The sequence below is a fragment of the Chlorocebus sabaeus genome, chromosome 6, assembly GCF_047675955.1.
Source record: "Chlorocebus sabaeus isolate Y175 chromosome 6, mChlSab1.0.hap1, whole genome shotgun sequence".
NCBI lineage: Eukaryota > Metazoa > Chordata > Mammalia > Primates > Cercopithecidae > Chlorocebus > Chlorocebus sabaeus.
The window spans coordinates 10,937,882-10,953,071 of NC_132909.1; the positions used below are offsets into that span (position 1 = coordinate 10,937,882).

Consider the following 15,190-nt stretch of genomic DNA (forward strand, 5'->3'; position numbering starts at 1 on the left):
CCCCCAAAGCAGTGGCTTCTCATAGGAAAGGACGGGAGGGGAGCGCAGCTGAGGTGACTCTTGATGACAAGACGCTGCAGCTGGCCTGCTGTGGAGTTGTATGTGTGTATGTCCAGAATGCCTGGTGGCCTGCGGGGGTCTTAACCAAAGGGATGCTGGCTTGACCCAGGCCTCCCTTCCCTAGGAGCAGCAGAAGCTGACTGAGGCACAGGGATGCCCCATCCCCTTCTGGCCAGCGAGCTGCTCCTATGATGTCACCCTCTGTCCACCGTGACAAAAACAGACATATCCTGCAGAAGAATCTGGGTCGCAGCAGGTGCCGCGCCTCCAGCAGGAAGCAAAACCAAGGCGGTGGAGGCAGGAGAGCAAGGAGACAGATACCCTGGAGCTCTCTCCCTCTTCCTCCCCAAATGCTAGGCGACAGGAAAGACAGGGACAATGCAGAGTAAATGTGTGCCGTGACACCCAGTGTGCGACAAAAGCCAAGAATTCTAAGTGGATTCACGAGCCACGCCACCCAGCCTCGGGTCCTCCCTTCTCAGCCGTCAGAGCCAGGATCAGTCTCTGGCTTTGCACCAAGGGCTGCTGTTCCCTCACAGGGTGTCTGCACTCTCGCTGGGTGGCGGTGGCTGCCCCACGTCCCCATTCTGGACAAGCCAATGCCCACCCGCCCAGTGCTGAGAGCTGCATGCGGGTCCCATGAGCACCCTCTGTGCAAGCACCTTCCAGAACTTAGAGCCCCGATGAAAGCAGGGGTGGGGACAGCACGGTTCCAACAATCCCCAGGGATGCTCCCACACAAGGACCTATTCAGTCTGATTGCTGCCCTGACCGGATGCTGGAGCCTGGCCTGCCACGACTGGCCATGCCACTCAAACGACTGAGATGTCCTCTAGTCCCTCAGCCCGAAGCAGCAGACGAGAGGCTGAAGAGTTAGTGGGGGAAACAAGAGGAACCCTGGGGCTTCCTTTGCATGGGGGCTCCCTTCGGACATGAGCTGCCACAGTCCCTGCCTGCCCACCTTGGCTGATGGGGCGCTGTGTTGGGGGTCCCCAGGCCTAGTTTCAGGTACTTCTGTGAGGGGAGGGGTAGAAAGCCCAGGTGCTCCTCCTCACTGCCCCCTCCACACTCCGGGGAAGTCACTGGCCGCACACACATCTGTGGAATCAGGGGCCAGGTGGCTTGGGATGTGGCTTTCGTGCTCACAAAACAGGTGGCAGTGTTAGCTCAAGCAGTGAGGGGGACTGGGCTGCTTTTGCCTGCGTTCATACAGGGATGGCCCAGGCCACCACCATGCTTCCCCTCCACCCCCAATTCCGTGAGGTGCTGACCAGGTGAGCAAGACCTTGAAAAGAGGGCGGGGTGAGTAAATGCGGCCGTTTCCTCATCTGCTGGGGCCCAGGACTGGGGGAGTTTGGGAACCTATCTGCCAACCTCAGCTAAAACGAAACACAGATGTCACCTTCCAGTCAACCCTGGGCCTACAGGGCCAGGCACAGCTCCGCCAGAAAAGACAAAAATTCATCATCCAACATTCACAGAAAACACGCCTGGACCCTGGGTTTTTCTCCCATTAAAACTTGCAAGGGTACGTGAGTGTTTCCAAGCACCTTCGTTGGCCACTGCAAACTGGAGACAGTGAGGCAGCCGTCCCCAGAGGGAGCCTGGGAGACGAAGGGCCACTCCTGTCTCCAACCACAGCAGGTGGGCATGGGCGGGGCAGCTGCAGACGCCCAGGAGGTGTCCATCAGGCCCCCTGGAATATACCACAGATCCTATTTCTTAAAGTGCAACGAGCCCCAAGGGCTGTCTGGTGTGGGGCCCTCTGCACCCCACTAGCTCTCGCCTGGGGGGTGCCCAGTCTTCCTGGCTGCAGAGGCCACGGCCCAGCCACACAAGTTTGCAGTGCTGGAGGGCAGAGGTGGGCAGGAGAAGAGCTTTTCCTGGAGCAGTGGAAAGGCTGGGCTAAGGTGGTGGTGGGTGATAGGCAGGCATGGCGCCTCTGGGCCGGCAAGGACCAGGAAGGATGCCCCTTCGAGGGCACCAGCAGACCGCCATTCCTTCAAAGTGCCCCACCCCGCCCACATCCCCACGAACACTCCTGCCGGTGGCCTCCATGGCTGGGATGAAACGATTCCACTTCAACACCCAACACACCAACCCCAACCCCAAGTGCACCTGGCACCTTCCAGCAGTCCCCAACTCCCCACCAAGTGCCCACACACACACTCACACGTGCACACACACACACCCCACACATACGCTCAAGTAGTGTTTCTATCGGACTGTGTTCTGGGGCAGCCCAGGTTCCAGCCTGCTCTGCCATCTCCCGGGCTCTCCCCACCAAGGGCTCGAACCCTCTTCTTGGGAAAACGGGGAATCTGGCGACTAGACCTAAGTGGGTGAGTGAGACCCCAGGAGGCTCTCAGGCCACAGCTCCAGGCATCCTGGTTTTGCTGCCACAAAGACGAGGGTCAACTCCAGCTGTGTGCCTCCCTCCCTCCCAGCAGAGGTGGGCACAGAGTGAAATCTTGAGGTCTGTAGTTTTCTTTCCGTGTTTTTTTCCTTTTTAATTATTGGAAGGGTTTTTCCATTTTTTCTCCTAGTGTTCCTTTGTTTGCCAGGGAATGTTTCGGGAAGCCTGCGGAGTGGGACGGCGGGGATAAAGAGGGAAGTCCTGCACTCTCTGGGTCCAGGCACAAAGCTATCCTCCGTTGTTCTGATCTGCAGGGCCAGCGCCCTCAGCAGGTACCTCGTGGTGGCAGAGCCGTGGCCTACACGTTCCCAAGGAGCCACCAGCTGGGCTGCACCCTTACCTTGCGGGTGTGTACAGATGGAAGGTGGGAAGAGACAGACCAGCAGGAAGTGTTCTCTTCGGGGGTTGCCAGCCCCGCCCTGAATCTCAGAGCCTCCTCCTCCCCGGCAAAGGCCTGGGCACTGTCCCGACCACGGGCCCTGTACAAGCAGAGGGAGGCACCTGGAGGCTGGTGTGCGCAGCCGGGTGGGGTGGTGGTCCAGAGAACAGAGGGAGAGCACTGGGGCTGCTGCCTGCCTAGTTCAGTCCTCAAAGGGGTCCAAGTCAAAGGACAGGGCCCCATGGCTGCTGCCTGCAGCCAGCTCAGGTCTGCAGCGCCGGGCCCAGGGCACCTGGCAGCCTGGCGGATGGTACCATTGGCTGGTGCTCCCACTGAGGTCTTGAGAACGTGATGGAGAGGGCCACTTGCCCCTGCCTCTGCCCCCAGTGGACTTGGTTTTGTTCAAGGCCAAATGCCACCCCGTCAGAGAGAGGACCGGTTCTCCTGTCGCCCCAGGTCTTGGTGGGTCACAGCGTGTGTTCGGCTTGAAGCTGGGAGGGAAGCAGTGGCTGCATTGGGGACTGGGGGGTGGGAGGAGGCGACTGTGGGGGCGACGGCTGACTTGTGACAGGCGTGGAAGTGAGGAAGGGGACGGTGGAAGCCACGGCAGAGGGGGAGCTGGGCCTGGCACCAGGGGGCTCGGTGATGGGCCGATTGTAGAAGAAGAAGGGGCACTGCTGAATGAAGAGTTCAATGATTGTCTGGTAGGTTCGCGTGGCTGTGAGGGCGTCCATGGTGCTGAAATCAGGTCTCATCAAGGTGGGCCAGAAGCAGATGGAGAGGTTCTCGCTGGTCATGAGATTCACCTTGTTGTTGTGGCTGACCCTGCGGGTGACACCAAACTCAATGGTCAGAACTGTGCAGGGCCCTGCCTGGCCCCGGGCGCTCATGGTCTTCAGCACGCAGGCTGAGCCCCGCCTGCGTACCCTCAGGCGGAGCAGAAAAGGCCACGAGCAGCTCTCTCTCTGTGCCCTGCCCTGCCCTGCCCGGGAGGCTGCGCCCTCAGTGTCCTCTTCCCTCCAGCCCAGCGCCTCCACATGGCCAACCTTGGAGAGGCTGCCCGGAGCCCTGAAAACCCCTGGGGGTGGACCGACCACCTCAGGGACTAGCTCTGCAGCCAGCCAAAGCAGTGGCGGTGCTCCAGCTGTGATGAGGGAGGGAGGCTGAGCGTCCTAAACCAGAGAGCCATCAGATGCCACTTGGCCAGCAGCCCTCCTCCACACACACGGAAGTTCAGGGAAGAGCCACATGGCCTCCTGCCTGCAGCCTGTGCTCCATGCTGGAGGCTGGCTGGCTCCTGCAGCACACCTCTCGAGGTGCGATGTCCCGGTTCTCCCCAGCTGGGAATGTGAATGCTGAGAGAGGACTTTCAGGGGCTCTGAGGTGTTTTTGATTCAGGAGAAGATTTCTGGAACATCAGCACCAACCAGAAGATCTTCTCTCTCTGCCAGCTTTGGGGCACAGGCCTACAAGAGGCCCCATGCCTGACAGAGCTAAGTGCACTGTCTGGTGTTGGGCAGGTTTGGGGCCACGTGGCCGCCCTCAGATAGGAGCAGGAGGGAGGCCTTAGGTTGGGCGACAGGCAGAGGCTCCAGGCGCTGAGCCCAGTGGGCACCATGGGAGGCCGGCCAGCGCCCCTTCCAGGCCAGGGCCTGAGGCTTCTATTGGCAGCCTTGTTCTGCGACGCACTGACCCTGGCTGTCAATTTTCCGGAGGAAAAACCAACCAGAAGGCCCTGCGACTTACTTGTTTAAGTGAGAGATGACATACTTGAAGACTTCGTGGTTTTCCTTTGGAAATTTCTTTAATACCTCCTTAAGGGCATGCAACTTCTGCTCCCGGTCGTTGATTTCTGAGGAGAGAGAAAACCAAAGCCTTGCCTTTCATGGCCGAGGCTGGTGGCCACCCCAGGGCGTGCTCTGTAATGGGCCTTCTCTGAGGGCAGCCCAGGGCTTTCGGATGACACTAACTCCACTCTTTCCCCCAAAGCCTGTGCCCAAGGCTGGCACACCTGGCAGTGGCACTGGCCCAGGAGCCTGGCCCACCTCTGTGTCCCAGGCCCCCACTGAAGGGCGGCACTGTGTGCCTGGGGCTTCCTGGCCCCACCACCCGAGACAGAACGATCTGGAGAGACTACGCCATAAAGAACACCATTCTTTGCTCATCCGGTTGCCCCTGGAGACAGGCATCCCTACGCAGAAAGCCTGCTTGCTTCCTGACCAGATGGAGACAGGCAGCCGCTGCCACCCACCCACGCCAACAGACCTTTAAGGGAGGGAGTCGGTCATGAGACCAAGGCTCTGTCCTTTCCCTAGAGACACAGGGACCCTCCGCACATCCCCATTGGAGGGGCTGATGGAAACAGTGGGGGAATACTTACACACTTCACCAAAGGAACTATGCACCCCCTTTCCCCCCAATGCCCACACTTTGCCTATCACGGAATCCCAATGTCCTAGGGGAGGGAAAACAACTGCCTGGAATGCAGCTCGTAACCCATGCCAGGCCCAGTTCCATGAGTCCCTGCAATTGTGTGAGGCAGGAACTCGTCACCCCATTTTGAGGATGAGGTATCTGAGGTTAGAAGTTGCAGAGCTGGGACTGGCTGTGGGGCTGGAGCCGTGGCCACTGGGTTTGCCATCCCTGAGTGGGTGTGGCCCACCTTGGCTGGGAAGGGCATCCCGGGCTGGTGAGGCACACATGTCCCAGGGCCCACCTGGAGCCCAGCTGGCTGAGACAGATTTCTCTGTGCAGGGAAAGACGTCCCCATGTTTCCTTCTTGGACTCCAGGGCACAGAAGAACCATGGGAGGGTCTCACGAAGGAGACGGCAGCTATCTCACAACTGGTGGCTGTGGGTGGGGTTGGTGAAGAGGGGGTCTATTATAACGCCGATGGTTGCTAATGGGCTTGGGGGTTCAGGCTCCTTTGAGATAGACGACGGTGCCAGATCGTCTGCCCCGGAGACACATGTGTACCATTCTGCTGATGAATCCGGGAGGGGTGCGGACTCCCTGAACCAGGTATTCTTTTTTCTTTTTGAGATGGAGTCTCGCTCTGTCACCCAGGCTGGAGTGCAGTGGCGCCATCTCGGCTCACTGCAAGCTCCACCTCCTGAGTTCATACCATTCTCCTGCCTCAGCCTCCTGAGTAGCTGGGACTACAGGCGCTCGCCACCACACCTGGCTAATTTTTTGTATTTTTAGTAGAGATGGCGTTTCACTGTGTTAGCCAGGATGGTCTCGATCTCCTGACCTCGTGATCCACCCACCTTGGCCTCCCAAAGTGCTGGTATTACAGGCGTGAGCCACCGCGCCCGGCCCTGAACCAGGTATTCTTTAGGAAACCCATGGCTTCCTAGTCACCTTTGCAGCAGGTGATGTGCCCAGAGGGTCAGAGTTGGGGGAGTTGCACAAGGACCCTGGGGAGAGTGAGACTTGGAAGAGCAGACAGAATCCCAAGGGTGGGAACGCGGAGCAGGGAGGAAGGTCCTGTGGTGGTCTGGAGTCCAGATCCTGACTCAGATGGCCCTGGGTACAAATCCAGCCTCTCGCGCCAACCGTGTCACCTTGGGCAAGTGACACCGTAGGGTCAGTTTCCTCGTCTGTAAAAGGGGCTGTGGACAGTGCCTCCTTCATTTGGTGACACCCGGCAGTTAAATTCAGAGTTCACAGCTGGACACAAAATAAGGGCACCTGAGAGCCAGTCTACTTGCAGGGGCCTGCGGGAGGGAGGCTGCAGGACTGGAAGGGACAGAGCTCCAGGAGCTCTCCCGGGCAGCCTAATGAGGATAAATGAAACCAGGCAAATCTGTGGCCTTAAGAGTGTAACTTGATGAGAGCAGTGTCTTGGTAACATCTGTCTATCAGAAATGACTAAAAAAGTCCTGAGAGCTAGTTATTGGCCTATGAGCAGCTTCATTTCTCTGAATCCAAGGTTTATTTTAAGGGTTCCACCTCAAGGGCACATTCTTTTCTTTTTCTTTTTTTCTTTTTTTGAGATGGAGTCTTGCTCTGTCCCCCAGGCTGGAGTGCAGTGGCGCAATCTCAGCTCACTGCAACCTCCACCTTCTGGGTTCAAGCGATTCTCCTGCCTCAGCCTTCCAAGTAGCTGGGACTACAGGTGCCTGCCACCACGCCTGGCTAATTTTTATATTTTTACTAGAGACGGGGTTTCCTCATGTTGTCCAGGCTGGTCTGGAACTCCTGACCTCAGGTGATCTACCCGCCTTGGCCTCCCAAAATGCTGGGATTACAGGCGTGAGCCACTGCACCCAGCCATGGGCACACTCTTTTCCACGACCTTGAGTCTTCAAACAGTTCATTGTCATGTTACAATACAATATCTACATAAAAAAAGTAAACTGCTGTAGGGAGGACAGAAGACTGTATTAGAAAACACAAGCAGCATGTGTGTGGTGCGAAGCTTCACTTCATAAAAGCGTCACGCCCCCTTCCAGCTGCTAGCTTGGCACAGGAGGACACAGGTCTCTCCGCAGGTGCCTGCACGACCCAAACACAGCTGTGTTTGTCTTAATTAGGCAACGAGTGGTAGCACCTTTATGTAAGCGCTGGGTCTCATCCCATCCTCTGGCTGGAGGCAGGAAACGGGGCTGGCAAAGCCTAGGTATGCCAGGGACGCCTGCTCTCCTTCCTATCTGATAAGCAGCAATGAGGGTGGTTTTGTTTCTTCCTCAGGGGGTGGGGAGGGGCAGGGGTGGGAGTTACAGAGCCTGCTTTGATAATAATTTAGGGGCCGGGTGGGTGTGGTGGCTCACGCCTGTAATCCCAGCACTTTGGGAGGCTGAGGTGGGTGGATCACTTGAAGTCAGGGGTTTGAGACCAGCCTGGACAACATGGCAAAACCCCATCTCTACCAAAAATACAAAAATTAGCCAGGTGTGGTGGCGTGTGCCTATAATCCCAGCTATTTGGGAGGCTGAGGCAGAAGGATTGCTTGAACTTGGGAGGTGGAAGTTGCAGTGAGCTGAGATTGCGTCACTGTGCTCCAGCCTGGGTGACAGAGCAAGACTCCATCTCAAAAAGAAAAAAAAAAATTTAGGGGCTGGCCCCTAAAATCCCAGCCTCCTTCTGCATATGCACCTCAGCTGAATGCCTAGTGAGGAGTGGGTGGCCAGTCTCCTGGCCTGCTCCCCTCCCCACTGGCTGCCTGGTCCAGGTGCTCCTGAGTACGGAGCAGCACTAGGAGCTCGCTGGGCAGAGGTCAAGGAGGGCGAGAGGCCCTTCTGCTCAAGTCTGGGCCACACTAAAAGCAAGGCCGACCTTGTCAACATCCTTTGACTCAGCCCCATTCACCTCTTTCCTTAAGCAAAGCTTGCCTCACCCCTCTAGGCTCCGGCTGCAGCCTCTTCACATGGCAAAGGCACCAGCAGCTGCTTAGGTTTGGGTGCTGCCTGAGTGCTGGCAGGACAGCTTCACAGTGCTCTTCGCATGGCCCTGACCACAGACCTGAGTGGAAGGTGGGGCTGGGTGTTACCCATATGGTGGCTGAGAAACCCACTCCAGAGGCCAAGAGAAGGTCACAAGGCTGGTGATGTCGAAGGTGGATGGGACCTAGGCCTGTCCCCCAGCTCAGTCCATCTGCTCTGGGTCCTCGCCTCCCTGCAGGCAGCAGAGTCCTCTCTGACTGCAGTAATCCTCTGACAGGAAAGGGGATGGGGCGGCCTCCAGGGTGCTGGCTTCACCAGCTAGGACACTTTTTTTTTTTTTTTTGAGATGGAGTCTCGCTGTATTGCCCAGCTGAAGTGCAGTGGCGTGATCTTGGCTCACTGCAACTTCCACCTCCCAGGTTCAAGTGATTCTCCTGCCTCAGCCTCCTGAGTAGCTGGACTTACAGGCATGGTTAATTTTTGTATTTTTAGTAGAGAACCCCTCCCAGGTTTAAGCAATTCTCTTGCCTCAGCCTCCTGAGTAGCTGGGATTACAGGTCCAGCTAATTTTTGTATTTTTAGTAGAGATGAGGTTTCACCATGTTGGTCAGGCTGGTCTCGAACTCCTGACCTCCAGATCCGCCCGCCTTGGCCTCCCAAAGTGCTGGGATTACAGGTGTGAGCCTCCGCACCCGGCTTCATACGTTTTTCCTATACTCACTCTCCCCTGACCCAGGACTGAGGGGGCACCAGCAGTGTCTGTGCCCTGTGTGGCATTTTCAGCTGCCTTGGTTGGAACCAGGCACAGGTCCCTCAACAGTCCTCAGTGAGGCAGGAGGCGACTCTGACCCAGAGGCAGGTGAGCATGAGAGGGACTGGACTGAGCACATGGGGATGGGTGAGGCTGTTGGTGACAGCACCCCATTCTTGCCTCGCCAGACAATGCGAATTATTTCATTCTCGGATTTGGGAGGCCCCTCTTGCTTGGGTCATTTGTTTATCCTCAGTGTGTGGGAGAAGCAGATGTTTACGGGGGCCTGCTCCTGCCTGGGTACTATTTTACAGGCTGGGGATGCAGTAGGGAACAAAAACCAAATTCCCTGCCGCTTACGGTCTAGTGGAAAGAGGGAAGGACCCAGAGGGTCCCTCTCTAGTCCAGGAGCTTTGGGCTGGCTCCTCGAGGCCTTCCTGGTCCAGCCCCAGTCTACCCTCGTAACCACCATCCTCATCCCTGGTGAGTTCACGGGGCCTCTGGCTGGCTGCTACTTGCTGAGCACGGTGCTGACTGCGCTGTCCGGCTCCAACCTGGGCCTGGGTGTGGTCAAGCACAGACTCTGGCAGCTCCAAGCCAGAGGCCTGGGAACAAGCTGGTGGCCAAGAGCCAGCCTAGCCCGTGCACCCCGGACACCTTCTGCCCCATGGTGCTGCTGCAGGCTGGGGCCACAGTCTGTGTGGACCTGGTCACAGGGCAGTGGCACACTCAGGGGAGCCACTCACCATCTTCAGTGGAACCTTGCTCTACAGGGACCCGCAGCTTCAACAGGTGGGCTGGCCTGCCCGGCCAGGTGTCTACACTGGCCAAAGAAACAGCAGGGGCAATAGGCTCCCTGAGGTCCCTGCTGGGACAGGGCCGTCAGGGCACCCAGCCCTGGGTGAGCTGCTGCAACCTGGACCCGCCATGGTACAGGTGCCCAGGGTGGCTTCTCCCCACACCTGGCGTGTGCTGGTTTGTGGACTCTCAGGTCCACTCGTCCAGACTTTTGGTATGACCTCCAACCCCTTCAGAGTCCCCTCAGGACCCAGACTGTGGAGGGCCCGATCCTCACATCCTTTACTCCCTCAGCCCACCCTTTGGGAGTCAAGACACTTAGTTTTTTCTAACAACAACAAGAAGAACCCATCCTGCTCCAGTGTTGGTCAGTGGTAGACAGGAGTCCAGGGGTGTGGGCCGGGAGAGACGGTGGCCTATGGAGGAGAACCCAGCCTCTACACTGCGCTCACCCCTTCGCTTGGCTCGGCTCCAAGTGGCTCTGCTCTTGCTCAGGGGGTGTGGGCTGGGAGCTGCACCTCTTGATGGGGCATCATACTTTTGAACTTAGGGGCTAGTCGCCTGAGACAGCAAGAAACGTCCAGGGGACGCATTTTTGGGCCAGTTGAACCAAGACAGCCTGGACACAGACCCAGCAATTTAATAAAATAGAGACCCCAAGAACTCAGGAGGAAGGGGAGGGGATAGCCAGAGGGCACAGGGACCTTACTGAATAGCTTCCCATACCTCTTACAGCACAGACACACCAGGACTCACAAAGCCAGAATACTGGTCCAAGGTCAAACAAATTGGCAGCAGAGACCCTGTTCCCAAAGAATACTCCTGCCTGGCTGTGCTGCGCCACTGCCATCACTGGCACCCAGGCTGCCAACCAAGCTCTAGGCTTGGGTCTGCTGCTGCCAGCTCAGTGCCTGGAGTAAAGTCCCTGCTGGCCGCCGCTGACCATCTGCACGCCTGCATCACCAGGAAAGGGAAAGCCCAGCTCAGGGTCAGTCCTTCAGTGATCACGCAGGCTCGTCCGGCGTCCGCTCTCCCCGTCCCAGGTGGTAAACAACTCCAAGGTCAAGACCTCACTCTACAGGGCCCAGGATGGGGAATCCAGGCTGTCCTTCCCCTGGAGACATGGCTTTGCAATCACCTGTTGAATGTCCTGTCCCACCAGACTGAGCTGGGGCCGCATATGTGTGTGCCCACTGCCATCTGTCTCTGTCCACACAGGGCCTGGCTATCTGTGAAATTAATGACCCCGTGCGTGGGTGTGAGGAGCACCCCCGTGCCCTCGGGCAGCTATCTGGACAGATCAAAGGAAGGCAGGATCCCAGAACTAGCAACGTCCCCAGGCAGCTGGTGAATAAGAGCCCAGAGAGCAGCAGGGCCGCCTCCTGGTAACCTAGGCTGCACTGTTATCTCTAGCTCCAACGGTCTCATCTGTCAAAAGGAAAGGCCGAGACAATGAGCCGGCATCCTGAACCATGTTCGGGTCACACATCCCCTTCGACAATCTGACGAAAACGACTGGTCTCTCCTTAAATTAAAAAGACTGAATTTTACGAGCTATTACAGGGAGTTAATGGGGACCCTGGAGCCACAGGTCCTTTGGTCCAGACCGTCTGGCTTGAGATGGAGCCAGCTCTAGCACCCCTTCCAGCACAAAAGCCATAGGGCAGGGCCTGTGGACACCGGCTGGATAGAGTCAACTCAAGATAGGCAGGGAGGAGGGAGTCACCAGAGACAGGGGAGACACCAGGCAAGAGTGACTCCTGAAGGCAGGAGTGGGCTACAGGGAGGAGACAAGACAGGCAGCGCAAGCCTCTTCCTCTGCCTCCTGAAACCCTGGCCCATCTCCCCTGTGAAGCCCTCTTCCTCGCGCCTTCCCCGCTGGGGTTTGTGCACTTCAAGCTCAGCTTTGCTGTCTTCAGAGAACTTCACTTGCACCCATGGAGGCAGGGACTCAAGCCCCGGCTTGTCGCCCCCTAGCGGTGTGACCCTGGGCAGGCTGTATCACCTCTGAGAAGCTGTTTCCTCCTCTGCAAAATGGAGATGTATTAAAATACCATCTTCCTCAAAGGAAGATCAGCGGTGGGAATCAAATGCCTTGTGGAGAGCAGGGCCAAGCCTAGGCAGGCACACAGGCCATGGGCGGTGCGGTTGCTGCTGCTGTTCATTTCTGAATCTCCCACGCATCACCTTGAGTGTGGTAGGAAAATAACTGGCAAATAATCACAAACGTCTCTATTTTGCGGGTACATTTTCAGCAGTGTTCAATACTGTGAAATTCTGGAGCTAACAAAACCATTTGCTAGTGACCTTGACACTTGTTGTGATGGGATCTGAAACTGGTTTCAAGGCCTGAACATATAGAGACACAATTGCTCTCAGGGATTAAGTAGAAAGAGCTGGTCAAGTTGATGTAGCCATGGAAACCCCAGCCAGTCTGGGAAGAGCTACTTTGGGGCATGATCATCTTTTTTCCATACTATCCCTTAACACTACTAACTTTTACACTGCCTGGTATCTGTGGCTCAGTTGAACCTGGCCCTGCAACATCCACAGCCTAGCTTTTCAGTCAACTGCTCTGGCCCAGAGAGGTGCCATGTCAGCAAGATCTTCTCCTCTCCCACCCCCATCAGTCAGGTTCAAGACAACGGAGCCCCCGCTGAGTACCGTGGGGGACAGGAAACACACAATGGGAAGAGGAAGTGGGAAACCTCCACCCTTTCCCAGGCTGCTGCAGTAGCGGCGGTAAGAAGCCACCTCCTGAGCAGTGGAAGCTGCTGTGGGAAGGGCAGCTGATTCCCTATCAATAGCACCTCCCGTTCCTGCCGGCCCCCCAACCCTACACAAAAAGATGCTGTGTCAGCAGTTCCCGCAGAAACAATGGGGTTCTGCCGGATGGCAGGATTCCACGCACCTCTAGATGGCGCCAAGTCAAGACAAATGCAGACAGGAATTCCCGGCTTCCAGCAAACTGGGTGTCAGTCCATGCCTTCCTCTTTTCCTAACTTCCACTGTGAGACAAGCTTCCATGGAAAGAAAGCTGGCTCCAGAATAGAGATTTCCCATGCGACTTCACATCTGTGCCTGCCTGGAGCCTCCTGGAGAAGTGACTGCTGGGAAAGCCTCTATCTTCCGACAGCAGGATCAGGGGAGAAGCCGGCAACTGTCCCCACCCACTAACTGCTCTGGAGAAACCCTGACTCCCGTCTTCAGAAGGCAGGCTACTCTATGACCGTCCCAGGAGTACCATGCTCTCCTGCCCCATCCCTGTGGGCTTAGCTAGGTCAGGAGCTGTGAACATTCCAGTCAGCTAAGAGAGTGTGGACAGAATAAAGTGAAAGTGGCATCCAGACTGTGAAAATAGACACCACAGGAAGTGCAGACCCTGGAAGGGTGACCTTGGAGGTCCCGCAGCCCTGTCACTATTGAGGCTCTGACAGTTCAGGGGTGGGCTTCCTCCACACCTGTCTCCCTTAGATGCTACTTAGAGTCAGTGACCCAGGACTTGGAGTCATGCTGATCCATCACCTCCCTCAAATTTCTGCCTACACCATCAGCCTTGTGAGTAAATGAGGCTTGTTTAAAGCTCCCTCTTTAGAGTTGGGCAGTGACATGATGAGACCAATGTCCTGCCCATGAGGAACACATCTCCTTTCCTCTTCCCCACCCTCTGATCGCTGGATCATGGGGTGGCTGTCATCTCTGGGCAGCTGGCAGAGACACTCCCTTCTGCAGCTGCACAGCAAGGGCTGCTGCTGGGTCTTGGCCGGCCAGAGGCACAAAGCAGGAAGGCTGCTGATGACTTAAAAGGTAGTGAGGGCCACATGGTGGGACGCTCTGAGAGGTCAGGCATCCTCTGTGGTACTACGCCAAGTCCAGGGAAAGGCTGGCCAGTGAGAAGGCTCGCCCATCTGGACAAACACCTCTAGAGAGAGGCAGGTTGGGGCAGGAACAGCTGATGAGGCAAGGTGGCACAGCACACAGGATACCACTAAAACCAGAGGTGCTCATTTGCTACAGCATCAAATGATCACTTGGCCACTGGAGTTGTCTCTTTCCCTCCAGAGGCCGGCTTCCTAAGAGGCTGTAGGACCCTAGACGCATGTTAACTTCATTACATGAGAGGTGGGAGAAGACAGGTAAGAAGAGGGGAAAGGAAAATAAGACCTACTATTAAATAGGCTGTTCACAGCCTCACTTCTAGGCCTTTCCGAACCGAATTTCATCTGCAGGAGTAGGGATGTAACAACAGCAGGACACTAAGGGGCAGGGAAGGTTAAGTTGGCCGCAAGCAAAGGAGCCAAGTCTGACACCAAAAACCATGCTCTTAACTAATGAGAGTATGAGGGAAACCTGCAACTCTCTTGGTGCAACCCCCAGATAAGCATCTAAGGTCTACAAGGGCAAGAGCCCGATTTGCAAGTCCCATTGTCATCTGGTTAATTCCCTTGCCTTCTGTCCTTCAAACGTCAGCTCTAAGAGCCAGTGTCCATTCTGAGGGCAGGACCTATTCTTCCAGTGCTGAGCCCTTTCTCCCTCAATCCACCCAACACTGGGCTGCCGGTACTCACTGTGTGCCTCCACCAAGTCGATCTGCATGTTGTACGGGACCAGGGGGTCAGGCAGTTCTGAGAAAAAGCTCTTCATGGCACCGGCCACGGTATTCACCGTAAAGTCTTTCTCTGCCAGGTCCAGGTTATGGTCTGAAAGGAAGTCAGGAGAGTAAGGACAAACCATTCCAAGCCAGGCAGAAGCATCAGGACAACTCGGGGCTCGGGAGAGGCTAGAGAAACCTTAAGGAGCCAGGGACGGCCTCAGGACTGACACGGATTGGAGGGCTGGGACCTGTGGGAGTGCTAACTCGAGTTCTGAGGTTCAGGCATGGGCTGGCCCCAGCACCTCTTTCCAAGACTGCTGAACTGCCTCCTCCACCACCCTCAGGGCAGGGATGCTGGTTTTCAGTGCCAGGAGCTTGCCCTCATCTGGCTTTGATATGCTGTTACCTCTTCCTTACTCCTTTCCCATCACAGAAGAAGGAGGCAGCTTTCCTTAAGGGTGGCTCACTTTCCAGGTAGGTCACAGAGATGTTAGCAACCACTGTGACTGCCGCCTCCATCCTTGTCCCCTATGGTGGGAGGGCAAATAGGCTCATTTTTTCTCTCTCTGGCCCTTCCCAGCCACCAGTACCACTGACCCATCTCTTGCTTTCCTTCTTGTTGCATACATACTTCAGTGCATTCCTGATGACGAAGAAATCTCTATGGATGGACAGTACCAGGTTCCATTGTGGGGGAGGTAAGCTGGTACAGGATCTCCCATATATACAGATGCATCCCACACCGGGGGTTCTCCCCTCACTTTGGCCTCGTGTCTCCTAACCCACAGATTAGCAGGCGTCTCC

General features: G+C 56.5%; 1 protein-coding gene across 1 annotated transcript in view; it reads right to left on the reverse strand.

Annotated features, from left to right (window-relative positions):
- ARHGAP35 (Rho GTPase activating protein 35) overlaps positions 1–15,190 on the reverse strand; it is a 146,825-nt gene continuing 131,635 nt past the window's right edge. Inside the window, exons 5-7 of the mRNA XM_007997319.3 lie at positions 14,361–14,492; positions 4,602–4,707; positions 1–3,680 (exon numbers count right to left, since the gene is read on the reverse strand). Of these exons, the coding sequence (XP_007995510.1) occupies positions 3,323–3,680; positions 4,602–4,707; positions 14,361–14,492 (596 nt within the window). The 3' untranslated portion in view covers positions 1–3,322. The remainder of the gene's footprint in view (positions 3,681–4,601; positions 4,708–14,360; positions 14,493–15,190) is intronic.